Source organism: Zootoca vivipara, chromosome 4, assembly GCF_963506605.1.
Source record: "Zootoca vivipara chromosome 4, rZooViv1.1, whole genome shotgun sequence".
Lineage (NCBI taxonomy): Eukaryota > Metazoa > Chordata > Lepidosauria > Squamata > Lacertidae > Zootoca > Zootoca vivipara.
The window spans coordinates 42528349-42554537 of NC_083279.1; the positions used below are offsets into that span (position 1 = coordinate 42528349).

At 40.4% G+C, this 26189-nt stretch overlaps 1 protein-coding gene across 4 annotated transcripts in view; it reads left to right on the forward strand.

Moving 5' to 3' along the window:
* The first annotated feature begins 1553 nt into the window (after positions 1-1553).
* The window catches only part of LOC118084806 (uncharacterized), a 32486-nt gene continuing 7850 nt past the window's right edge, over positions 1554-26189 (forward strand). The window contains exons 1-8 of one of the 4 annotated variants that reach the window (XM_035114795.2): positions 1801-2039; positions 4172-4224; positions 15243-15962; positions 16275-16393; positions 19605-19769; positions 22606-22693; positions 23450-23625; positions 24335-24542. In XM_035114795.2, coding sequence (XP_034970686.2) covers positions 15287-15962; positions 16275-16393; positions 19605-19769; positions 22606-22693; positions 23450-23625; positions 24335-24542 — 1432 coding nt within the window. In that variant the 5' untranslated portion in view covers positions 1801-2039; positions 4172-4224; positions 15243-15286. The other 3 variants (XM_035114796.2, XM_035114794.2, XM_035114798.2) reach the window with 3 other exon arrangements.

Sequence of the window (26189 nt, forward strand, 5' to 3'; positions counted from 1 at the left end):
AAACCAGAAGAAAGTTCTAATTGCATGTATTTATCAAATTACCAAGTAATTGTACTAAAACAGCTCAAGTTAAATTGCATGAGTTTTAATTAAAATTCATTTCTCTGCATAAAAATATAAAGGATTAAGTGGGACCTTATAATTAAATCTCTATGGAGTAATTGTAATAGAAAATGCCAATGTTTAACTTGCATTAATTTTTTAATAGAGTTTGGCCTCACCTTCTTGGCAAAGTTAGTTGGAGAAGGAACATTATTCAGGAGTGGCATAAAGAAAAATAATGCTCCAACTGAAGCTTCTTTCTGAAGTAATAGCTATTATTCATTCACTTCACACTGAGCAACTGATTAACAAAATATATTACCCCAGTTTTCAGAGAAATGAAGGTAATGTGCTCTCAGCAGTAGACAGCAGCTGTACTGTAGTAATAATAATAAACTTGAACATGGTGATATCATTGACTGCAAGTTATTTACAGATGTGATGAAATGAATTATTGTAGAGAACTGAAACTTGACAAATCCTCTGCATTTATGAATTAAACAAATGTGGGTATGACATGTGAATTTCAAGGGAGAGGAAGGAAAGAAGATGAGGTACAACTGGTGGTCCATACCAAACTAGTGTTCAGACATTCAAACAAATGGATCTATATAATCAATCTACATGTTAGAAAATTTATTAGCTTTCTTGCATTTATGGAAAGTCACTACATGCTGCCAGCTGAGTCGTAAGATGTTTATGCCCTTAGAAGCCAGTTAAATTGTCTGTCAAATTCCAAAGGACTTGGAACACAATTTAATACATTAACACCTGTAAATCTCAAGGTGTCCAAAACCATATTTATGTCACTGATGAGCTCTGAGCAAAAGATCTGTGATTTTAAAACAGGACCAAATCATGTGACAGAGCATAAATGACAGTGCTAGTGAGCCTTTTCTTAGGAAGACATTATGGAGTCCAACAAGCTTCAAAAGTGTATTGACTGCTTTTCAGTTCAGGCATCCTGGGCAGGTTCAATTTTCATTTACAGATTATGTGCATCCTTACTGATGCAAAATAATAAATGAGTCAGCACTGTATATGCTCACCACTAAAAATACATTCAAAGTTATCCATCTGACCTCATTTCAGGTGGTGGTTTGTAGTAGGGGGAAACTGTCCAGCCAAATCTGCTTCTGTAAGGCTACTGAGGAAAATGAAACTCGGTCAACTCGGGTAATGAAGAAAAACAAATGAAATATATTGGCCAATCACGAAATGATGCAATGACAAGAATTCAAACAATAAGACTGGATAAAAACACCTAATACACAAATAACCTCAGTTACTGCAGGACTAAACCATCCTTGGATCCTATGTGTGGAAGGAAGGCATTTGAGTAAAGGGTTTCTGAAATCCATTTTTACACATAGGGTGTGACGGTTCTCCTTAGCGCTGGTATTATTATTATTATTATTATTATTATTATTATTATTATTATTATTATTATTATTATTATTATTATTGCTTGGTAACCTTATGAGGGCGCTTAACACTATGCAAAGACTCTTCCTCCGAATAACCTCCGCAGAAGCATCTCTCCGGTGATGCGTTTGCTCGTGTGAGAGCAACCTAACAAAACGAAACAAAAACACCGCCATTGGGGCAGTAGCTGTTTTTGTGAAGAGCAGCGAGGAGCTTTTGTGAAAAGCCGGCGAATCGGGCATTATTATTAGCTTGGCCCCCGGCCATCCCGAGGGAGCGCGTGCGAGCAGGGAGGCGGCGGCGGCGGCGGCTGCGTCGCCACAGCAGGTGAACAAGCCGCCTCGGTCTTTCCTTCCAGCCGAGGGGAACTGGGGGCTAAGCCATGATGCTTTCAGAAAGCCGCCAGCCTGAGCGGGGAGGAAAGCAAGCGCCGACCTGCTTTTGCCCTTCGGTATAGCAGGAGCTCGGCACCGGCCCTGGTCTTTCCTCCTCCCCGGGCTTCAGGCCGCGCGCGCCGCAAAAGGCTCAGCAAAGGCGCACCAAAATGGGGAGAGTTGGAGGAAGATCAGAGGGTGAGTAGAGAGAGGGTCGTCGTCGGGATCCTCCCAGAGTAAAAAAGGAGGGAAGGGAAAAGGCGGCGGAGAAATAGGGAAACCGACAAAACTTGTTTACTGGGGCGTTTTCGCCTCGGCGGGGCTTTGCTCCCGTGTAAATGGAGACGAGATTGCAGCCTCGGGCTTCCGCGCTCTGCCTCGTTAGCTAATTCGCGTGTTGCTCTCAGACGCGGCAGGACTGGACGAGGTAGGAAAACCAGCCCAGGGAGAGGAAATAGCCCTTTCCCTCACACGAAAGTTGCAGCTTCCCGCGAGGAGGGGGCGAAGCAGGTCGGCGGCTCCCCTGCGATCCTTGCTGCCGAAGCATTGATGGCGCAGGGAGTTATGGGGTGGGAGGGGAGCGGAGGGTTTTAATGCGGCAGCAATATGGTCGTCATTATACGGTGATTTCCTCTGTGGGCGGCTAACGGCTTGATATCTGGTTGCATGGAGGGTATTATTATTATTATTATTATTATTATTATTATTATTATTATTATTATTATTATTATTATTCCTCTTCCACGTTGTATTTGATGCAGTAATTATAATGAAAGCCTCTTCGGGTCCCCTAAACAAATTATCCACAAGGTGGCTCCTTGTATTTTGGATCTCACTTTAAAAAAAAAAAGTTGTGCGAAACATCCTAACAAGTTAAAAACCGTGTAGCCAGCAGGATTGTCAACGCAGTATTGAAATCCACCTGCCATCGTAACAACTTTGTGCTGCAAAGAAATGGTAGCTCTTAAATAAAGTGGGGTTTGGGGTGTATGTTTTTAGGGATGTTGAAACTTTGGTTTGGCTGCTGGGTTTCCCTCTTGTTGGGGTGGCACTTAGGGTGCTTAGAAGGACGTTTCTCTGCTATTGCTGAATGGTTCTGAGCCCAAATGGAGTAATTGGAGTGCTTGATGTTAAAGGAGAATATAAATATAGCAGGCATTGTGGAAACCTGGTAGAATGAAGGGTGAGATGGGATATGTGGTCATTGCTAGATAAAAATGCTATATAGCAGTGTCGACTTAATAATAATAATAATAATAATAATAATAATAATAATAATAATTTATTATTTTTACCCCGCTCATCTGGCAGGGTTTCCCCAGCCACTCTGGGAAGCTTCCAACAGAGAGATAAAATAAAATAATCGATTAAACATTAAAAGCATCCTGAAAAAAACTTAGCTTTTTTTGGCTTGAAAGTTGCATTCACTGTAGGCCAGCCCTCTGAGTGCCACATGCCACTGGTGGGCATGGCCAAAGCAAAAGTGGGTGTAGTTAAAGCAGGCATTGCCACCCCATCCACACACACACCTATCTCACAAACAGCACATGCACTCGCCACAGATACCGCACACAGAGAGCAGATCTGAGGGGGGATTCAAAAGGCTTTCTTCCCTGCCCAGTGCCCACTACCCCTTCTTGCAGGGGGTGTATACTGGGTTAGAGAGGTGAGGGACTTTTATCCAGTGGGGGGGGGCTGCAAGGAGTGCCAGTAAACAGGGTCAAGGATGAGCAACCATCACAATGTGTCTGATCTGGGTTTGCTATGTCTGCTTTACAAGGATAGGGGAGGGAGCGGTGTCACTCTAGTTCAAGGATATGGTGTCAAGCAAATCGGGAAGAATCTCAGTTTTACTCTACCTTTATCCTGTTTTTCATGTAATTATCACCTAAAACATCTCACATCATTTAAAAAAACAGACAGGCGCAGTGCCATCAGGCTTACAAAGAAGCACAAGAGAAGTGAAAAGCAAAGGTAGAAAACATATATCAATTCTTTGAGGCCAAAACAAAGAGATGAGTAGGCACTTATATCCATTGGTGCCAGGATGATATTTCCTTGAAGGCATCATTGCTTGAGTTGGTAGCTCTTTTTTTCCTTTTTTTGACCAGCTGATGGAGCCAGCGCGTCCTTTCCCCCATGCTTCTGCACAAACATGTAACTAAAATGATCAAGGGGCTGGATGGAGCAAAGAGCAGCTACTCTTTGCAGAATGGTTACAAAGTTTGGGCTTTTTAGATTAGAAAATATTAAAGCAATGTATAAAATCAGGCACCATGTGGAAATCCATTCGCATAATTATAGAATCTGATATTATCCAATGATTCCAGATGCTGGGAGATTCTGGACAAGACCCCCAAGGAAGTACATCATCACATAGCACGTAAGCTATGCATGTAGTGATGCCACCAACTAGGATGACTTTAACAGGGGATAAGACAAATTTGTGAAATATATACTGCATCCGGTATCAAAAGCAGTATGCTCCTAAATACTGTACCAGTTACTGAGGAACACCAGCAGGCGAGTGCTATTGTACGTTTGCGCTGCTGTTGGGCTTCTCATAGGTGTCAGGTTGGTCATTTTAGGAAGACAACACTAGGCTGAATGGGTGTCTAGTCTGATCCCACTGGATTCTTCTTCTGTCTGAACAAAATAGAGTGAAACATAAAAAAGTATGTATTGACATCTGTTCACAGTTTGGGAATGACATTGCTGACTGACATTGGGTGTGTGGGTGTTTGTGTATAAAGTTAAGCAATAGTCATTTCCCTCTTATTTTGATTCTCCAAAGTAGATTTTGGAAGGAAATTTCAGAAAGCCATTTTTATTCTCTTAAATACATAAAGAATTCTATAAATAACCCACACCTTCCTAATTGCGCTGTGGTTAAACCACTGAGCCTAGGGCTTGCTGATTAGAAGGTCGGCGGTTCGAATCCCTGCGACGGGGTGAACTCCCGTTGCTTGGTCCCAGCTCCTGCCAACCTAGCAGTTCGAAAGCATGTCAAAATGCAAGTAGATAAATAGGAACCGCTACAGCGGGAAGGTAAACGGCGTTTCCATGTGCTGCTCTGGTTTGCCAGAAGCGGCTTTGTCATGCTGGCCACATGACCTGGAAGCTATACGCCGGCTCCCTCGGCCAATAATGCGAGATGAGCGCGCAACCCCAGAGTCGGTCACGACTGGACCTAATGGTCAGGGGTCCCTTTACCTTTTCCTTTTTATCCAGTGCCATGATAGTCAATGTGAGTTTTGTTTGTTAATTAATTAATATACTGCCCTGCATCTGAGTTTTTACAGGATGGTTTACAATATAAAAACACAAAAATACATGTTGACTTCCCATGGATGAATTCACTCAGTCATTGACTCCTGTAAAGCTGTGCCTTGATTCTGATTTCATCACACCCTGGATTTCAAAATACATTGAATGTCATATTTGTCCATGATTTATGATGTCTTAACAAGTTTCTATGGCTTCTGACTAGATTTAAGCTTCTTTATCCGTTTCTGTCAAATTGCAATGTGAATTTAAAATTCAATATGGGAATTATGAAAAGTGATTAAGGAAAGCAGTCCAAAGCCAGTACCAAATAATGTGACAAACTACTGGTGAGAGACAATTCTGATGAGCTTATTACTATTCTTAGCCCTGATTACTCCACAGTAATAATCCACTAGCACCAATTGAACTCTCCCAGTAAAACCTTCTGTATGGGTGTTGACGCCAAAGCATATTACAGTAAATGGGATTTTCAGTATTCCTTTCTATGCATAGGTGCCAACTCCTAGGGGCCAAGGTCCCTTCAGCCTCCCCCCCATTGAAATATTTGAGGAGGCCAGGGCCCCACAAATTTGATAGCCATTGCCATTCAAATGGTGTGCATGCACTGTGTCATGTGGTCAATGATGCAAGGTGGGACTCACCTGACCCCCCCCCCCGTCCCCCAGTATTTTATTTCTGTGGGATGATGTTTGCTTGTTATTAAGAAGTCTGAGAAAGACCTCCTACACAGTTTTAGGACTTCACCATTTTTATTTATTTTAAAGTTTCGGTGGCCATTATTTGGAATAATTATACATTACTGCTACCACACTAATTTAGAAGCATTTCAGCTGCAATAATATAAATTTTAAGCTGCATTTTAAACTGTACTGTATTCTAACTTATATTTTAATCAACTGTTTGTTTTGTTTTGTTTTTCTTTTTTCCTTTTTGTTTTGTTTTGTTTTTAATGTTTTCACTGTACAGTATTTATATTCAGTGTTAGCCGCCCTGAGCCCAGTCTTGGCCAGGGAGGGCAGGGTATAAATAAAATTTATTATTATTATTATTAAATAAACAGCCTGAAATCCAGGTCACTATATACTCAATATGACATTTTAAACTTTGGACAGTGCTGCACACACAAGCCACACCCCCAACCTCCCTAGTTATGTAGGCTCCTCTTTTAGAGGTCCTCAGAGGTCTGTTTTGTTATAAAGCTACTCATGGCCAGAGCTCTGCCTTATCAGGGATTCCAGTCATGGGGAGGTTTCTAAGTTTCTTCAACCAAAAATGCTTGGAAATCCTTGCATGCAAGCTGCAACTTCCACCTGCAGTCTCAGGCATTTGTTCAGATTCTAATATCTGCTTCAATATCTGAAGCAATATGTGGATATACTTGAAAAACTAGATGAGATTTTGATTTTAAGAAAGGTTTCAGAGGTAATAAATGTTTCAGAGGCTTTAAATGCTGGAAGGCTTTAAATCAATAATGGGAGAGACAGCAAAATAATTCCAAAGCTGTCAAGTTGGTCAAATGGTCTATGCAAAGGGACCACAAACTGCACATTGGAGAACCACAAATGCTTTTTAAAAATGTTTATATTGGGGGAAATGAAAGCAAAAGGAAGAAAATAAACATTCAGATAACCTCCTGTATAACTACCGTATTCCAAAGGAATGAGAATTCTGTGCACTGTTTAAAGGAAAAGCGCTTCAAATTGCTTAGCAATAATCATCTAATTTCTCCCTCTTACATACAGAGTGGATATATCTGTACACTATATAGTGGTTTCTGGAAAGTGAACATGTTCCAGCTCAATCCATTTTCATATCCTGTTAAATAAGTTCTATTTTTAAACTTTCATTAAGCAAATCTATAATCCACTCGCATTCATATCTCCACAGAATAAAGCATAAAAAGAAATATGAATATATGTAGGCAGCTGCCTTAGGTACTGTAACTAGGGATAATGCCTTTGTTTGCCTCAGAATTCTGAAATATATGCCAAAGTAAAACCCAGGCCCCTAAATCCAGATTTATCTTTCTTCTTGGTGAATTCTTCTCCAGTATGTGTGCTGCTTTGTTGGAGAAGGTTTCAGTGTGTAAATATTAATTGATGACTTGAATAATTTACTGAACATATGGCAAGCCTATGGGCATACTGATAATTACCTGATGCATTGCATTGTTCAATATGTGCTGCATATGAAATTGAGCTGTCAGATATTGTTTAATTAACCTTCACTTCCTTTTTTCACTTCAAAACATATTTATCCCTTAGGCCTTTGGTTCTGTTACAGTTTTGTCACCTCCTGACTTCGTTTTATGTGTTTTTTTCCTTATTCTTTTCTTGTGTCATACATCACTGCAGATAGATGTTACAGCCAGCTTCTGCAGGTGCAACCTTTCAGATTTCACAGAAGTCTTTGTCAGTAAGAATGGAAAGAAGGCTAATTCTCAACTATACTTTAGAAGTATATTGCATATCTGCTGCTTTTCGATGATGTGAAGAATAAATATACCTAAATTCATTCTCCTGGTCATAACAAGATCCCAAATCTCCAGAAATTTGAATTTTGCATGGAGAAAAAAGAACACATTTTATATCATTGTTCTTTTTCTTTACAAACCTCTCATTAAGGGTTTTCACTATGTTAATTTATATCTGAGGAAGCTTGGTGGGCATAATTAGATCCATGGACCAAATTTTCCCCACTGCTGTTGTAAACCATGGGTGGGTATTGTGGCCACTTTTGTACACAAAGTGCAAGCATGCAAACTTCCCTCTCCTGATATGTACAGAAGGCTTTTTTCCCAGTGGGTGCTTATTAGTTCCTGTGATAGTTTATACTTATCAGTGCCAGCTGGTCTTTATTGGGCCGAGTGATTTCTATTGGAGAATAATCCTAGCATGTAGAAGTTTTACTCAACAGTGGATGGTAATATCTTTCCTTAGATATTAGTCAGAAATCATATGCACTACAGTATTTCACAAAATGAACAAAGACTGCAGCCTTCTACTCTCTTATCTAGGGTTAGTAAGCCTTATTGAACTCAATGGAGGTTACTTCTGAGTAGGCATGTATAGGATTGCCCAGTAAATTTATCTGTACAGTACCTGTTTGTAGAAGGCGGGAGGGGGGAGAGTTACATTTTTGCATTTTGTTTCCCTCTGACATCACTGTTTACAATAAGCACCTGGTAAATTCTGGGATGGTGATAATATTAATGATCATCAAACATTTATATCACATGGATATCTATGCTTACTGTATCAGAGTCAGTAGACCTTGCTCCCCCTTTTTCTCCATACTCCTATGCTTTTAAGAGCTACAGGAGAAGCAGATACTCAACATGTACCTTACCCAAGAATGGAAATTTTGGAGTCTGCTGCACTCAAAGTCTATGAAAATACTTCATTCTATAAATCAAAATGGAAAACTCACTACATTTTCAACAGCCAAACTAAATTGTAACCACACATTAGTTAAAAAAATAATAAGGCTGCTACTGCAGGTTGTATTATTATTATTATTATTATTATTATTATTATTATTATTATTATTATTATTATTAGATTTCACAGATTGTAAACACTGAAAAGATTCTTGCCTTGTTGGCTCCCAAAACATGTTTCTGCAGCCTAGAAAGAAACAGTTACCAGTGCACAGGCTCAGAACAGCAAAAGCATAATTCTGGGGGGCTGCTGTAGGCCCACCCTGACACCTTTGTTAATCTGACATGTCTTGATATGCTAATTGTGTGTCCTGATTGGCTAGTGCTGCCATCCAAGAGGAAGATAGAAATCTGGCCAAATTGAGGATCCAGCAGCCCTGGTAAAATGTGCCCCAACCTGGAGACAAGAGGTGGAGGGAGACCTGCTTGCATAGCAATGCTTTGTGACTGGCTGTGCAGAAAGACAATTTCTCCTTGGAGTTGTTTCTGTCTTTGCAGTGGGCTAGCCAATCACCTCTCTGCACAGCCACTCATAAAGTATAGGTTTATGGTCTTTAAAGGGAATTTTAGGGGACAGATTTTGGTGGGACGGTGCACTAGTAGTCCTGTTTGAGAAACCACTCCTTAGACATTCAGTTTAAAGCATGTTTATGAGTATAACAAAGAATCAGAAACCACAATTAACTTACATTCTTTAATTCCCGCAGTGGGCTCTGCAACCTTCTGTAGTCAATTTTGTTCTTTATTTTCCCATAACAGCCAGTAGCATTGTTAAACTGTTTGTGATAAATAGCTCCAGATGCTTTTAAATTAAAAGGACATTTTAGTTAAGCTTCTTCGGGGAGCAGTAAAAAAAAAAAAGAACTGCATTTTACTTATTTGTCCTGTCACTACTACTTCCAGATGGCCCCGTCAGCATCTGCTGCAATTGAGACATTTCACTGCAATAAAGATTAAATAGCTGTGTTGAATGGCCATTCTCTGAGGTTCGAGACTCTCTGTGTTTCTGGTAAATTCTATGCAAAATACAGAAAATGTGACATCAGAGTATAGTGAAAGAGTTTTGTGTATCCTAATTTATCCATGACATATTTCTTCATGATTAATTTGCTGCGTGTACAACTGATGTTGTGTGCACTAGCTGTGGCAATCATACGTTATGTTTCAAAAACTGAGGAACGAAAATAAGTATGTCCCCCGTCCTCTCCCCCAAGGGAAGGGAGAGAGCGATGAAGGGGAAAGGCCCCCAGCAACACAGTGCGCTGCCGCCCCCCCCCCCGTATGCAGCCAAGAACAGCTAGGAATGGAGCTACTTATATTTGGGGGGGGGGTTCCCTCCCCTCTCCAATTTTAAAGGTGTGGCTTATATTCAGGTGCGGCTTATATTTGGGCCAATAAGGTATATATAAAACCACCCACACCAACACACTCAGCCTTACAAGTGACAAAGCGTGTTCTCCTTCATGGAGAGCCACGTGTTGCGGTGGGGGCTAGCAAAACACCCTCCTCTTGCTGTTGGGCGGGATCGTATGGATGGCCACAACTGTAATTGGAGAATTTGGGTTGTTGGGGAGATTTCTATGTTGCAATTTTTGATTGACAGCCTACTGGCTTTATATTCAAGGCTCGCAGAGTGGGCTTTCTCTTTCACTACGAGCTTCGGATCACCCGCCCACCCTCCCTTTATTTAGGCTGTTGCGTTTGACCTTGCTATGCCTGTCATGGGGTCGTCTGCTTTTGGGGCAGGGGCCTGGTAGGAATTTTACCATTTGGCTGATTGGCTGGTGCCACTTGGTTTTCGCCTACTGCGTAGCAATTCGTCACAACTTGTAATGTTGTGGTGATGCATTGGTTAATAAAAATTGGTTGGTGGAGGGATCAGGATTGGCTGTGCCAGTCCCTCCAATGCTGCTGGTTAGTGGAGGGGCCAGGGTTGTCTGTGCTGGCCCCTCCAATGGTTGCTGTAGGGGAAATGGTTGGCCGTGCCTGACCCCACAATGCTGCTGCTGCGGGGAATTCCGTTAAAGGAATTCAGGGGCTCGCCATGCTTTCGTCCGTACCCCCTACAAGGGGATAGGGCCATGGAAGAGCCCCTGGGAACAGTTGAGGAGAGTTTCAGGCCCCCCGTCTCCATTCTCTCCTCAATTTGTTTTCCTTGCCCTGACTTCCGCAGACGGGCGGATGTCATATAGTCGTAACCAATGCCTAAGCAACCACTCACATTCTGTATTTTAAAAAAAGTTGCGGCCAAAATTATGCCAAAAACCTTAAACCTAAATTTCTGTGTGAAGTGTGATTTATTGGGGGGTGTTTTAGGGACCTCCACACGCAAGTCAGTGGGGTTAATCCTCTACCTGTCATACTCAGATTATACTTCAACTTTTCCTTCGTAACCACTTCAAATCATAGTCCCGAATATAAACTTTAGTGCCCTCTAAAATGTAACTATTTTAGTCTATTCCTCTTCCACTGGTGGGTGCAAACTTCAAAACTGGTCTTTAATGGCACCTTCCAGTTTCTTTATTATGATCTTCCTTTGGAGAGTAATTTTGACTACATTATCTGTTGAAGAGGCCAGAAAACCTCAGGATTTTTCTTTATTTGTTTTAAGTTAGAATTGGCTGTCTTGAGTCCATTTTCTTTGGTATACCACATTCATTTTGAATGCCTGCTTGATTTAAATATTACCTTTGTTGTTGATTCTTTTAATGCTGTTGTTACCCCGGCTTGAGATATGAATATAAATAGCTAACTATATAGATAGGTGTCCCTATTTGAGTCAAGATGCTTGAGAAGTTGGGTGGGGCAAGGATAATGCATCGGTAGCCTTATGTTGCTAAGAAATGCACTGTAAACAGGAAAAAAACTGTTGAGTTACCACTTCTTCAAAGCTGGAAATTATCCATTTCCCCACTGCCTTACAACAGATTTACTAAGAATACAAGGCTTATAGATCAGCATCTTTGTCCTGGTTGACATTATTCCAGATGCCTGCCCCAAGTGCTTAATGCCTGCCCCAAGTGTTTTCTGCTTTCCCACTACAAGTATTTAGTCTCTCTTTAAAGGGAAAATTATCTATCACCATGGATCCAGTATAATTTCCCTGCTGAGGAAAGTAATAAATTTGATTACCACAAGCTTTGTGACACCTTCCTGTTTATGGTTTTTCTTGAGCCTCAAGGGAGTCCATGACTTTCGCGTGCAAATGGTGTCTGCACAAGGTTTGGCTGAGGTTACTGCTTTGCTGGAGCTAGGCAGGTTTGGGTCAGAACTGCAGATAAAGGTGAATTCTATGTTGCGGATCTTTAGGAAGGGGATTGAAAATAAAACTGCCTAGCCCTATATTTTATAATGCTCTTACATTTGGAATACTGTGTACATGCTTGGTCACCTCGTCAAAAGAGAGAAAGAGAGAGAGGGAGAGAGAGAGAGAGATGTAGAAATGGAAAGGTTTCAGAAATGGGCAACCGAAATGATCAAGTGATTGGAGCAACTACCCTTTGAGAAAATGTTACAAAATTTGGGGCTTTTTCCTTTAGGAAAAAGGCAAGCAGTGCCTGATAGAGACTTCTTCACACAAGGCATATTTAAAGTATGGAATTTGCTTCCACAAGACGTAGTCATGGCCACTAACAGTGTCGGCTTTGAAAGAGGATCATGGGAATTCATGTGCAATGGTTGCTACCTATGATGACTGTGTTCTACCTGTGTTTGATCAATGGTTACCAGCTATCTCCTCCTCCCACTGCTGGAGGCAGTATGCCTCTGAATATCAGTTGCTGGAAATCAAAAGTGGGGAGACTGGAGTTGCAGTCAGGTCCTGCTTGTAGGCTTCCTATATGTTGGATGCACTGGGAATACTGAGCTATGTGGTCCTTCGGCCCCGTCCAGAAGGGCTCTTCTTATGTTCTTGTGAAAGGCAGGATATAAATGCAAGAACAACAAACAAACCCTACAAGCATAACCTGATCCACAGAGAGAAATGGCCTTAAAAAAAGATGTGCAATGTGTTCTTTTTCATAAACAGCTTGTCATCAGTACCGTATGTCCATTCCTCCACGGAAGAGTCAAAAGTAAAGATCAGGAGCACGGGGTGGGGGTAGGGACACATCCAAGATTATTGCTGCGACCATACAGCCCTGACTCAATTCCAAAACTATCTGATCTGTGTGAGGCTCCACTGTTGTGACAGTCAATACAAATGTAATAATCACAACTTCCCCACCAAATCATACAGGGAATTGTGGTGAGATGCTGATAATTCTTTTTAAAGGCCCTCACAGAACTACAAGTCCCATGGTTCACAGGAAAGGGGGGAATGACTAGTATACTTATGTCTCAAAATTGTTGTGGGGAGAGGGGACTGATACTTGCACACCTGGGCTATATCTCTTCTTGTACCTGTAATCTCAAACCCACCATCATTAATGGCAAGTCAACTAGCTTGCAAGCATTGTTGTATATGATAACATAGGTTGTTGTTGCTTGTGAGAGGAGAGCCCATGCTGCTGTACACCATTAAATCTCTGAGCTGTTGTTTTTGCTACTAGAAACCCAGATGCTAGAACACTGATAATACTCTGGTATAACTTTCCTCATCCTCTGGATAAGAACCCCTCTCCCCTAACATTCCATTGGGAAACATTGTGCTCTCAACTCTTAAATTGGCAATAACTGCTACAAGCGTTTTAATGCATTGAGCACAGTGTAAAATTGGAAATGGGCTTTTAAACACAATTCTGCAGATCCGCAGTACGAAAAATATATGACACGTAGAACAAATATTTTTCATTCTTTTGCATCTTCAATTAATTCACTATATAGAAATATTATTCTACACAAAATAAAGCTAGAAGCTAGTTCTTAGGTCGGGCTTTTATTTCATAGGGTAGGGTTCAGTTACAGAACAGACCCTTTGAAATTAATGTACCTAACTTAGTCATGTTCATTAATTTCAATGGGACTGTACTGAACCCATAATAAGTATTCTGATTGAATAATTGAGGAGGTAAACGCAAGATGAACAACATTTATTCCCATTCATAAGTGAATATCCCACATTGGGTAAGGCAGTAGCCTAAACAGCCATTAAAAGTTCCCTATGAAAGATTGGGAAAGATTGAGGGCACAAGGAGAAGGGAACAACAGAGGACGAGATAGTTGGACAGTGTTCTCGAAGCTACGAACATGAGTTTGACCTAACTGAGGAAGTCAGTGGAAGACAGGAGTGCCTGGTGTCCTATGGTCCATGGGGTCACGAAGAGTCGGACATGACTCAACAACAACAACAACAACAACAACAACAACAACAACAACGAAAGTCACAGCTTTTCTGGCATAGCCCTTGTTCTAGTTATAACCTCCAATTAAAAAATGAATATTTAGTTATTATTTTGTTTCACACAGTTAACCTCTGTGTTGAAAACACAGCATGAAATAAGTGTTCTAATGCTGAGATAATACTCTATGGGATATTAAATATTAAACTTCAATATTTCACCACAGAAAAGTATGCACTCCAACTTGATGTGTCTTTGCTGTCCATAATACTAAGCTTCATTAACTCTTTTAATTTACAGTAACATTCCCAAATGCACTTTAAAACGAGCATGAACAGTTACTGCATGCTCATAAAAAATGCTCTTAATGTATATTAAGAAATAATTGCATAGACATAAATCATTAACAGTTAAGTCTTACTAAATAGGTTTTAATATTACCACTCTGTTAATTTACACTGTCTTATTAAGTTGAGATAGCTACATTTAATGATGGCTAATGTGTTTTCAGATACTACCTAATTATAACCTTAAAAATAACACTTGCCACCAAGCCACTTTGCTAAGCAGTTCTCTGGTTGCGACATTTACTTGCATTTTGAAGGAAGCAGCAGCAGCAGCAGCAGCAGCAGCAGCAGCAGCAGCAGCAGCAGCAGCAGCAGCAGCCATCATGTCCTTATTAGTGTCTGCATTCATTCCCTGGGGCATCATGTCCCAGCCTTTGTCGCCAGATAGCAAAAGTAGCAATTTCTAGCTGGTTCAGTAGCTTTTGCCATACTTTCAGGGCAGATGCTGTCCCCTGGCTACAATGATGATAAATGGTTTAATATTCACATGAAACATAACCAAGCATGGAAATGGAAAAACCCAATGAAAGTGACGGGTGGGGTGCTGTAGGGTTCTTTCCTGGGCCCATCGTTGTTCAACAGCTTTATAAATGACTTGGACAAAGGAATTGAGATGCTCATCCAGTTTGCAGATGACTCCAACCTGGGAGGAGTAGCTAATGCCATAGAAGTCAGAATTGGGATTCAACATTAATTTTATTTATTTAATAAAATACATAAAACATCAGCATGAGAAGGACATAAATACCCAGTGGGAGATTAACAGATTAAAGGCACCCTCCTAAGACTAAAGAGGAAGAAAACTATTTTGAGAAGGAGTTTTGCAATCTCTACAGCAGCATGTTAATGGAATTAGTCAGAAAGAGTGAAATATATTTCCCTTACATTTCCCCACATATTGTTTAGTAATACACAAGCATAAAAATGCAGTAGCAAGAAGCAGAGAAATTTCCCCATTTTTGCAAGATGCACAAGATGTCTGAAAAATGTTTTGCATCTTTTAATGTCTGTGGGTTTGTTTTGTTTGTTTTTGCTCTTCTCTTGTTAGGGTTCGCAAAGAGCCACCAGAGTTGATGGGATCTGACGGTTACAATGGAGGCAACATCAAACTCAACCACAGAAAACTCAGATCTTGTGAAGGGAGCTCATCTAGAGACAGATGATTGGTTGGCTTCTCCAGGAACTATCAGCAATGCTGAAGATGAAGCAACTGCGAGGGAGAACATTCACACGGACACTGAAAAAGAACTAGTAATGAAAGATCCACTTGTGCTGATAACAGATTGGGATCCACAGGCTTTACCTAGCCAGGAGGAAGACTCCTTGAGACGCTCACGGTATAGGTTAGGAGGCTCTGCTGATAGCATATTATCTTTAACTTCTTCCCATTCTCTCCTACCTCTTGAATGGAAAATTTTGAGATCTAGTCAGTCAGAGAGCACACTGGCACATTTTTCTGATGCCACTCTAGAAAACACAAGAGGAGGACATAAAAATTCATCAGACAATAACCAAGATGTTGTTGATGATATAATTGGAGATGAAGTTGCTTTCAAAATATGTACTCCTATGCTCAACCATAATTTAGGTGCTGCTTACACTGCAGAAAGGACAGCCTTTCCCGTAATACACAATGGATCACCCAGCCCTAAAGATGCAAACTACTCAAAGAAAACTTCAGATAGTTCACAGTGCAGACATATACTGCACCCAAGAACAGAAAAGTTTCCAGATGTTGGAATGCAAGTTAATCAAGCACATAACTCAGGTAACTAGGACAATCATGGCTGGGTGGTGGTTGTGACCCGGCACGGTGGCTCCTTCACACACACCCCATCCACCTGGCTGCCATGGTGCATTCTGGGGACCCATCAGACCCAGATTTGAATTCTGAACCAATCTGCATTGGCCGGGGGGGGGGGGCAGGGAGCAGACCTTGCTGCCATAGTCTGCACTCAGGTCTGCTCCCAGAACATTTAAGCAGGCCAGCTCATAACTCAGGTAACTAGGACAATTAACTAGGTTCTTTGAATGAATGAACAATTCAGTAGTGTTAATGTTCTTCATGTGTCCTTTTCAGCAGCTGATAAAAAAGATTCAAGTTTGACTAACCAGCTTTGGACAGCTGCTGCATCAGCAAATAACTTACATAATATCACCGTGTCAAATGGTTGGGAAGGCAATTCTTATCATCACAAGGTACCGTACAAAAAAAATATATTTTTCTTTAGTGTCATATGAATTCAAATGTTAAATATGTTTCTGGACTTTATGCATACAGTCGTACCTCGGGTTGCGAACACCTCGGGTTACGAACAACCCGGGTGAACTGCGCAAAGCGGCAGTTCAGGCCCTTTTTGGGTTACGAACTTTTCGGGTTACGAACTGCAACCCGGAACGGATCGCGTTCGTAACCCGAGGTACCACTGTATTAACTCCTAAGAACATAAGAGTCCTGCCAAATCATGCTAAACATCCATCATAGCATCCTGTTTTCATAATGGTGAACCAGATGCCCATGGGATTCTGCAGAGGTCCCAAGAGCACTCTCCCCGTTCCCAGCAACTGGCATTCAGAGTCACATTGCCTCCAGCTGTGGAGGAAGAAGATGTGTGTTTGGGAGGATCAATTGTGAACTAGTACTTTATTTGAAGTGAGAGATTTTACTTTCTTGGGCTCCTTGATCACTGCAGATGGTGACAGCAGTCACGAAATTAAAAGACACCTGCTTCTTGGGAGAAAAGCAATGACAAACCTAGACAGCATCTTAAAAAGCAGAGACATCACCTTGCCTACAAAGGTCCGTATAGTTAAAGCTATGGTTTTCCCAGTAGTGATGTATGGAAGTGAGAGCTGGACCATAAAGAAGGCTGATCGCCGAAGAATTGATGCTTTTGAATTATGGTGCTGGAGGAGACTCTTGAGAGTCCCATGGACTGCAAGAAGATCAAACCTATCCATTCTGAAGGAAATCAGCCGTGAGTGCTCACTTGAAGGACAGATCCTGAAACTGAGGCTCCAATACTTTGGCCACCTCATGAGAAGAGAAGAATCCTTGGAAAAGACCCTGATGTTGGGAAAGATTGAGGGCACTAGGAGAAGGGGACGTCAGAGGACAAGATGGTTGGACAGTGTTCTCGAAGCTACGAACATGAGTTTGACCAAACTGCGGGAGGCAGTGCAAGCCAGGAGTGCCTGGCGTGCTATGGTCCATGGGGGTCACGAAGAGTCGGACACGACTAAACGACTAAACAACAACAACTTTATTTGAAAATGATAGGTTCGCCTCTAGTTTGCTGGCCCAAATACATCTCATATACCAGTTCAATAAGCAATGTGTGAGGATAGTATGTTTGATTAATGACAATGGACGCTGTATTTAGCCTGTAATTAGCAGCCCCAGCTATTGCATGATATGGTCGATTTATACTCGCCTTCTAGGTATCTGCAAATAGTTTAAGTCTTTAAAAGTAAATTCATGGAAACCCATAAAATATGGCATAAAATGAGGAAAATATTTGTAAATGTTACTATGATTGTTTATATGTGATAGTTTTGATTACATGCAGACAGGAAGGCTCACAAAAGATTGCTTTGAAGTCTGAATGGTATATGTGTCTCTGCACTAAAATGTAAAACTTCCCAAAAAGTGATGGTAGCAGGAGAAGGAAGAAATTCCAGGTGTTTGAACATCTTTCTTCAAGCTCCAGTTCTTCCTCCTTTTTTCCATTGTTTTCTTTGCATTGGACATGCTAAACCAGGCTGCTGCTGCAGCCGCTGCACAAGCTGTGCCTCTTGACAATAGCCTTGCCTTCTGGCCTGATTATGGTTAGATTCCCAACACAAAAGCTCTTTTCTGATGTAAATGGAGGGCAGTGACATTACACAAGGATTGCTGGGGATGCTGGATGTGGAATCGTGAAAGCTGGTCAACGAAAACAAACTGGCAGAGGTAAAATGGTAAAGTGCTGTTAAATTAAGGATTTCTTTTTATAAAATATGAATAGAGCCGTCACTAAACAAAAACTAATGCTTCATGGTAGCAACATATTTAAAATAACCCTTTCTCTGTGATAAAGCATTTCAATCAATGTCTGAAGCACAAAATATATGCTTATGCTTATGCGAAGAACCCAAAATCTTCCTAATCATGATTATCTGCCACTACTGTTGTTTTCTTTTTAAAGAAACGAAAGTATTTTTTACTGGTTTCACCGATGCAAGATTTAGGAGCTCTTTGTAAAATGCAGACTTCATGGATTTTTGTCTGAATGTATATAACTGTTTGGTGTTTTTAAGATCTTGCATTTGTCTGCTATTTTTCTCATTTTGAGCACACTTACATTGTAGTACTCTGAATTATTCCCAATGATACTTTTATGTTGCATTTGTGTATTATCTTCACTAAGTTTTTTTACTGAGCCCCACAACCACTGCAGTTTCTATATCTTCAAAAGCTTAGTAGATATGGAGATCAGCAAATTGAGGGGTATAAAGCAAGCTTTATATTGATCAGGGCAGTCTCAAGCAGGTCGCGCGCCCTGGCGCTGAGGGGCGGAGATCGCTCTGGCGCCCCTGCCCTCGCAGGGCGCAGCGCGGCTTCACCGCACAGCGCCCTGCCTACCGGCCCAGCGCCCCGCACCACTGGGACTCTACCTAGAGCCGGCACTGATATTGATATAAGTGAGAAGTGTATCCTTTGTTATGGTTTTAACAATCCACTTGCTGTGTTGAAATCATTTACAGTAACATGTCTAATCACTAACTTTCTCAGCAGTGAAGGTACCATCTAAGCTTAAATGTGTATTCTTCAGTTTTATGCGGTTTATACGATAAGAAGCTTTAACCATCCATATATTTCAGATATTCAATATTCATATTTCAGATGGTAAAAAACATGTTTTTCTTTAAGGATTGTTGGAAATAACAAAGTTGAAGTTCTTAGTCTTTAAGCTGCCACAAGACAGGGCTAAACCTCTGAAGTTTGGATCTAGTATATGAACACCTGACTTTTGAAGCATTTATGTTGCATAGATATGGCTTAGAGTTGTCATAATTTCATAATATTTGTGGGGGTTTTGTATTGTGTTGACTATAAGCTGCTTAATGGACCTGGACCACAGAGGAGCTGAAAAGTACCCTTTCAATTCAGTAGTAGTAAAAATAATAATGTACAAATGCAATCTTTGTATATGTATAAATGCACAGGTTTGTTTGTTTTTTAAACAAAAGAACTTTATTCTTAATACATGGAAAAAAGCACACTTCACAATATGCAGGACCATGTAACAGCTCTAATTACACAGCACAAATTAAACACTTGAAATTTCTTCTTGTCTTTCTTTCTTTCTTTCTTTCTTTCTTTCTTTCTTTCTTTCTTTCTTTCTTTCTTTCTTTCTTTTTTGGTTAGTCAACAATGAAAGGAAGATGTCCTGCAATGTCAGAGTTTCTGCTGAAATCTCCAGATGAGAACAAACAGGAATTTCATCAAGCCATGAAGAATGTGCAGGCTAAACATAAAGTACTGTTGAAAGGACAGAGTCCACATGCAGATGATGGCAAACTTTACGGGAAGGTGAACAATTTACATCTTAAAATAGATTAAGTTTCTTTCATTATAAGAACAAAAGGCCAATGGCCCATCTGGTACAGCATCCTATTCTCAAAGTAGCTGTCCTGGGGAAGCCCCAAACATGACTGGAGCACAACCATCCTCTCCCATCCTGTGACTTCCAGCAACTGGTATTAAAAAGCATTACTGCCTCCTACAGTGGAGGCAAAGCATAGCCATCATGGCTTGTAGCCATTTATAGCCTTATCTGCCTAATCCAGGGGTCAGCAAACTTTTTCAGCAGGGGGCTGGTCCACTGTCCCTCATACCTTGTGGGGGGGCCAGACTATATTTGGGGGGAGGGGGATGAACAAATTCCTATGTCCCACAAATAACCCAGAGATGCATTTTAAATAAAAGGACACATTCTACTCATGTAAAAACACACAGATTCCCAGACCGTCAACGGGCCAGATTTAGAAGGTGATTGGGCTGGATCCGGTCCCCGGGCCTTGGTTTGCCTACCGATTGTCTAATCACCTTTTAAAAGTATCCAGCTTCATGGCCTATTGTTTATGCACTGAGTGAAGAGGTAGGGTAGTTTCTTTTACCTGTCCTGAATCTCCATTGAATCCAGCTTCATTGAATCTCCATGAGTTCTAGTGTGTAAGTGCAGGAGAAAAATCTCTCTCTGTCCACTTTTTCCATGCCACGTGTAATTTTGTAAACATCTATCATGACACCTCTTTCTCCCCTTTCAGAACCTTTTCCAACTCGGCAATATCCTTTTTGAGTACCAGAACTGTACGGAATATTCCAAATGTGGTCACACCACAGATCAGTAGACCAGCATTCTGATACCAGCAGTTTTATTTTCCATTCCTTTTCTACACACACCAGGTTAACATCTTCATCAACTGAAGCACTTTCACTTTGCTGTTATCCTTAGTTCTGGCATACTGTAAAATTCGAAAGCGAATAGAGAATACTCTGTTCTTAAATAGCATATGATAGCTGCAAGAGTGAAGCTACAATTAACTCATCAGCAAAACTATCCAAAAGAAGTGGGGGCACGGGAAATAAAAACTGCGTAATTCCCCATTCCTTTGCTTCCTCCCTGCATATTATACAGTGGTACCTCTAGTTATGAACTTATTTCATTCCGGAGGTCCATTCTTAACCTGAAACTGTTAACTAGAGGCGTGCTTTCACTAATGGGGCCTCTTGCTGCCACTGCGCAGCTGGCACACGATTTCCGTTCTTATCCTGGGGCAAAGTTCTCAACTCGAGGTAACTCTTCCTGGAAACGATGCCTTATGAGGAACGGCTTAGGGAGCTGGGTATATTTAGCCTGGAGAAGAGAAGGTTAAGGGGTGATATGATAGCCATGTTCAAATATATGAAAGGATGTCATATAGAGGAGGGAGAAAGATTGTTTTCTGCTGCTCCAGAGAAGCGGACACGGAGCAATGGATTCAAACTACAAGAAAGAAGATTCCACCTAAACATTAGGAAGAACTTCCTGACAGTAAGAGCTGTTCGGCAGTGGAATTTGCTACCAAGGAGTGTGGTGGAGTCTCCTTCTTTGGAGGTCTTTAAGCAGAGGCTTGACAGGCATATGTCAAGAATACTTTGATGGTGTTTCCTGCTTGGCAGGGGGTTGGACTGGATGGCCCTTGTGGTCTCTTCCAACTCTATGATTCTATGATTCTAGGTTAGTGGAGTTTGTAACCTGAAGCGTTTGTAACCTGAGGCGTTTGTAACTCGAGGTACCACTGTATACTTAAAGAACAATGGATTGAATAGATTAATGAAGCGGTTGTGTACTTGCGTGATTTGACTTTTGAAGGGGGGAGTGGCAAGTCAGGTGAACTGAAATGCTTCCGAAATAGATAATCTTGGTTGTACACTAAACAGATGGCAATGGCAGGAACTCAAGAGATAAAAATAGACCAGTGGGCGAGCTGCTGCAGACTCTTAGGCAGGGCTGTAAGCACAAGTTTATAGGGGCTTATCACACAGAAACTATAAGAACAGAAGGGTAAAAAGAAAACATATAGAGGTATTTTTTGTATTCGCATTTATATGACACCGCATAGCCAGCAATGAAAAAAACAAAAGAAATCAGAGCAACAAAAGTCAAAGACAAAAATTCTAAGCTTTACGTTTTCTCAGCTAAACAAACTGATGGATGGGTGTGGAGAAACCACAGGTTTTATACAATAATGAATCTAACAGATAGCATACCACACCAAAAATAAACAAAAGCTATCCAAATAAAGTATGGGAATGCCAGTATGCAAAGTAAATTTGTGGGGAAAAATAAAAGCTTAATAATAGACCAGGTTTTTTCTTCCTGAATTATAAAGAAGGTTCAGTTAAAAGTGAACATAGAGAACTTATTTCATGTTCATTGATAGGATGAGGAATACTATAAGCAAGAACGTAAAAAATGCATTGTACAGTATTCAAATATCTTGTTAATTCCTTTGTTCTTAGAGGTTGTCCCAATTTTGCTGTTGCTGCAATCCAATCATTTATTGTTAGTGCCTCCACTTGTTTGCATCATTCATATGTATTACATATATATATATATACACACACACACATACATACACACAGTGTATATATATATCACACACAGAGAGAGATGAATATAAGTATGTGTGACTTTATGTAGATATGTTGTAAGACATCAATTAAAAAAACTCAGAAGTATGGGGAAAGCACATATTAATTATTGTTCAGAATTACAAATAGAATGCAATATTTTTATCTTCTCTGTGTAATAAAAAATGTGGGTTTTGAAACTGGAATGTTTCAAATGAACAAACTAATACAAATATTATTATTTTTTAAGGAAATAGAATTTATTAATGAAGAGCTGTCAACTTGTAGCCTGCCAAAATTTGAATGCATCTCTCCCGGAATTCTACAGCAACAGATTGGTATGAAGTCATGCAAGCTTGTTAATTTCATCATTCAACATGCAGTTCCTTTAATTTCCATTTGAATGTGTGCTAATTTGCTTTTCTATGCATCAGTCCACATGATGATCCACATTTATTTATTTCTGTCAAAGTTCAAATAGCATTTTAGAAAAACATTGAAACCATGTTCTACTCCTTCTAAGAACTATAGGATGAGTGTTCAGGTTATTGCCACTACTACAATCCCACAACTGATTGGTTAACACTGGCTACCCCTGCAATCAGTCAATGCTACAGCAATAAAGTTAAGCATCAACTTAATGCATTATTCCCCACTTCCCCGCTAAAATCTCTAAATGCACTCAAGTAAACAAACGTTCCACCCCAAACCAATTCAAGCTGTACAATTTCCCCCCAAAGTGAATTCATAGAATTGCAGAGTTGGAGGGGACACCGAGGGTCATCTAGTTCTTTTGCGCAAAGTGCGTATCCTATGCCCCCCCCAGATACTAGGCACCATTCAATCGAGGCTGTATTTTTACGCACTTTTAATTCATTCTGAGAAACAAGCATAGTCCTGGGATCCAAGCTAAGTATTTTGAAGTCCCTTTTATTTCAGTAGGAGAGTTGCAATCCTATGCATGTCTACTGAGAAATAAGCTCAGTGAGACTTACTCCCCAGGTAAGTGTATCTTGCATTAAAGTCTTAAGCACAATAGGCATTAAATGTGACTAGACGATTCATACTGAATATTTTTGCATATTGATACACAGTAAACCTTAAAAGCCAGATCAACGATCTTCAAGAAGCCAATGAGACTGCGGTCTTAGAGCTAGGAAAGGCAGATGAGGAGATTTCACAATTGAAGAATGAAATGGCTCAATTAAAATCTGAGTATATGCAGAAGTTAACAGACTCTAAAGAAGAAAATCTTAATCTGAAGAAAAAGGTAAGGGGTCTGGGACAATCCTTTATTATAATTTATATACTTTAATTTTAAACCTGTGGTTTTCTTTAAGTGGGGTGGAATACAGGTTGATACATATTTCATCATGTATCAAACAGTAACCAAAGCTATAATTAGTCAATGGGTGATATTCATTTGTTTTATGCCTACAACTGTGAGCTTAAACATTCTTAGTATGTATGTATTTGTCTCCTAAATGTTTTATGTATTTGTACAGCATAATTGCATATGTCACACATTCACTGCTAAACCATGCAGTAAATAATGATAAACTCACTGCATGCAGAAAAGTAGCACAGAAGAGAAAGAGTTCTGGCCTTTTTACTTACATGTTTGGTTTGTTTGTTTATTAAATTCGTTGTTCACTTATTTTGCCACGGCAACTCTAAGCGACGTGCAATATTTTATGTGACTTACAATTTATTTTTACATGGGAAATTCAAACATAAGAACCCATCCTGCAGTCTGCAGTGGCACAGGACCAGGTAGGGTGGCATTGTGCAATTTCTCTGCACATGAATATAATCCATTGGGCAAAACTTTAACCAACCTGGAATTACAGCAGTTCAGAAGTGATCAGTTATGCTTTAAACAATTGATTTATTATATGTTGATGTCTACTCTTTATTGCTTTCCTCCTTCATGATCAAGAATCAAAACACGGTTTAAACTAATTCTCCCCCCTCTGAAGATCAATAGGATGCACAGCAGACATGATCCAGTAGACACTTATGAGCAGACCTTGCATGAAGAGATTTGTGAGCTAAGAGCTGAGTCCAGGAGACTGAGGGAAATCAGCCACCAGCTGAACGAGGAAAACCACAGGCTGAAAGAAGAGCTATGGGATGTAAAGAGGAAATATGAATGGCTCATGCATACAGTTGCTGGCAAACAGGATGGTAAAGGAACCACCATTATGGTATATTGCTTGGGTTCTTACGATGATCAGTAAACAGCCCAGTATGTTGCTCCAGCCACATCTCATTAACAAAATTAACACCAGTTACTTTTGAGCAATGACTTTATAGCAGAGCTTCATGGCAGTGGCATAGCATGGGCAGACACAGGGGCAGTTGTCCCAGGTGCATAATTGTTAGGGGCGCAAAATTTCAACACCTGAAGCTGCCTCAATACAGCTGCACAGGTCCGTCACTGGGCTGTGTTGAAAATGGCTCCTCTGTGCAAACTAGGAAGTGACCTCTCCAGACAATGGAACGACTCTTCTTGTCTCTGCAGCTGTGATCTCGGCGATGCAGATGCCGTTAGGCAGTTGAATGCGCATGCATACTTTGTCTGTTTCCCTCACTCCCACCCTCTCTCTGTGTGGCCCTGGGCGCTGGCAACTCATGCTACGCCACTGTTCATGGAGCCCATTCTTCTGCATGGGTTCATCATGTGTCCACTGCGATGTACTAATACAGGAGGAAGACTGAGTATAACAGGCCCCTATCCATCACTGTTGTGCACTGACTGCTGCATAAAAAATAGTTGCTACTCGCCATGCAATCAGATTTCTTAAAAGGATAAAGTGCATTCAACAGGTTTTCAATAATAATAAAAATCACTGAAGATATAGTGAGAATCAACTTGATTTCAACCACCACGTTCAATATGAATCCTATCATGGAGAGAAAAGTCGGACATTTCTTTCATAAGCTGGATAAGGCAATAACTTGTAGTGGTTAGTGTAGCAAGTAAGGCTTTTATTGATGCATGTACAGAGATACACATCATCTCATCATTCTGGGCTGCCTCTGTGTTTGTGCCCAGAATGACTGTGTTTTCATTTTAAAAGATCTTGTCTCTAGTCATCAGGTATATCTTTATACCCTCAACAATTATCCCAAGTATTTTATAAATTATCCAAGGCAAAGTTACAACATTAATACCAATACCACCACAGTGAAATTCACCAAAACATATCTTCATTGGAATTTGAAATTCCGGAAGAGGTATTTGTTGATTAACTGCAAAGGTGATTAACCCTCAACAGGTAATTAATACGGTCAGAGCTGATGGTTAGCAAAAAGAGATCCAGCTCTGCAGAAAAAGGGCTTCAGCTTTCTACTGCAGTCACAGCAATGCTGAATCATGGCAAATAGCTATAAAATAGCTTTCTTAAAACTAAAAGTGCCTGAAGATCAGTGCAACTAGCAGCATTGTATATTCATTTTACATTAAGTTCTTCCAATGTGTATCTAATATTACTCATTTGATTACAGTTTATTTTAAATGTGGCATCTGTGATAAGACAATTCTGTCCCAGCTATACTTAAGCTAAAATGAATTTCTCACGTCTTAATTTAAAATAATAATAATAAGCAGGAAGTTGCTCTTTCAGAAGACATTCAACCAACAAACGGAAAAGACATTTCACTTTTAAAAATACAACATTTTAATAATTAAAGCATCAGTGCTTGATAAAAAATAGTTTTGTTTTAATAGACTGCATCAACAGTGATTTCAAAAGACTGAATGAAATATTATTGCTTTATAATATCTAAAACATCTAAGCAGAATTTGATTATAAGCAAGGCTTTTATTTT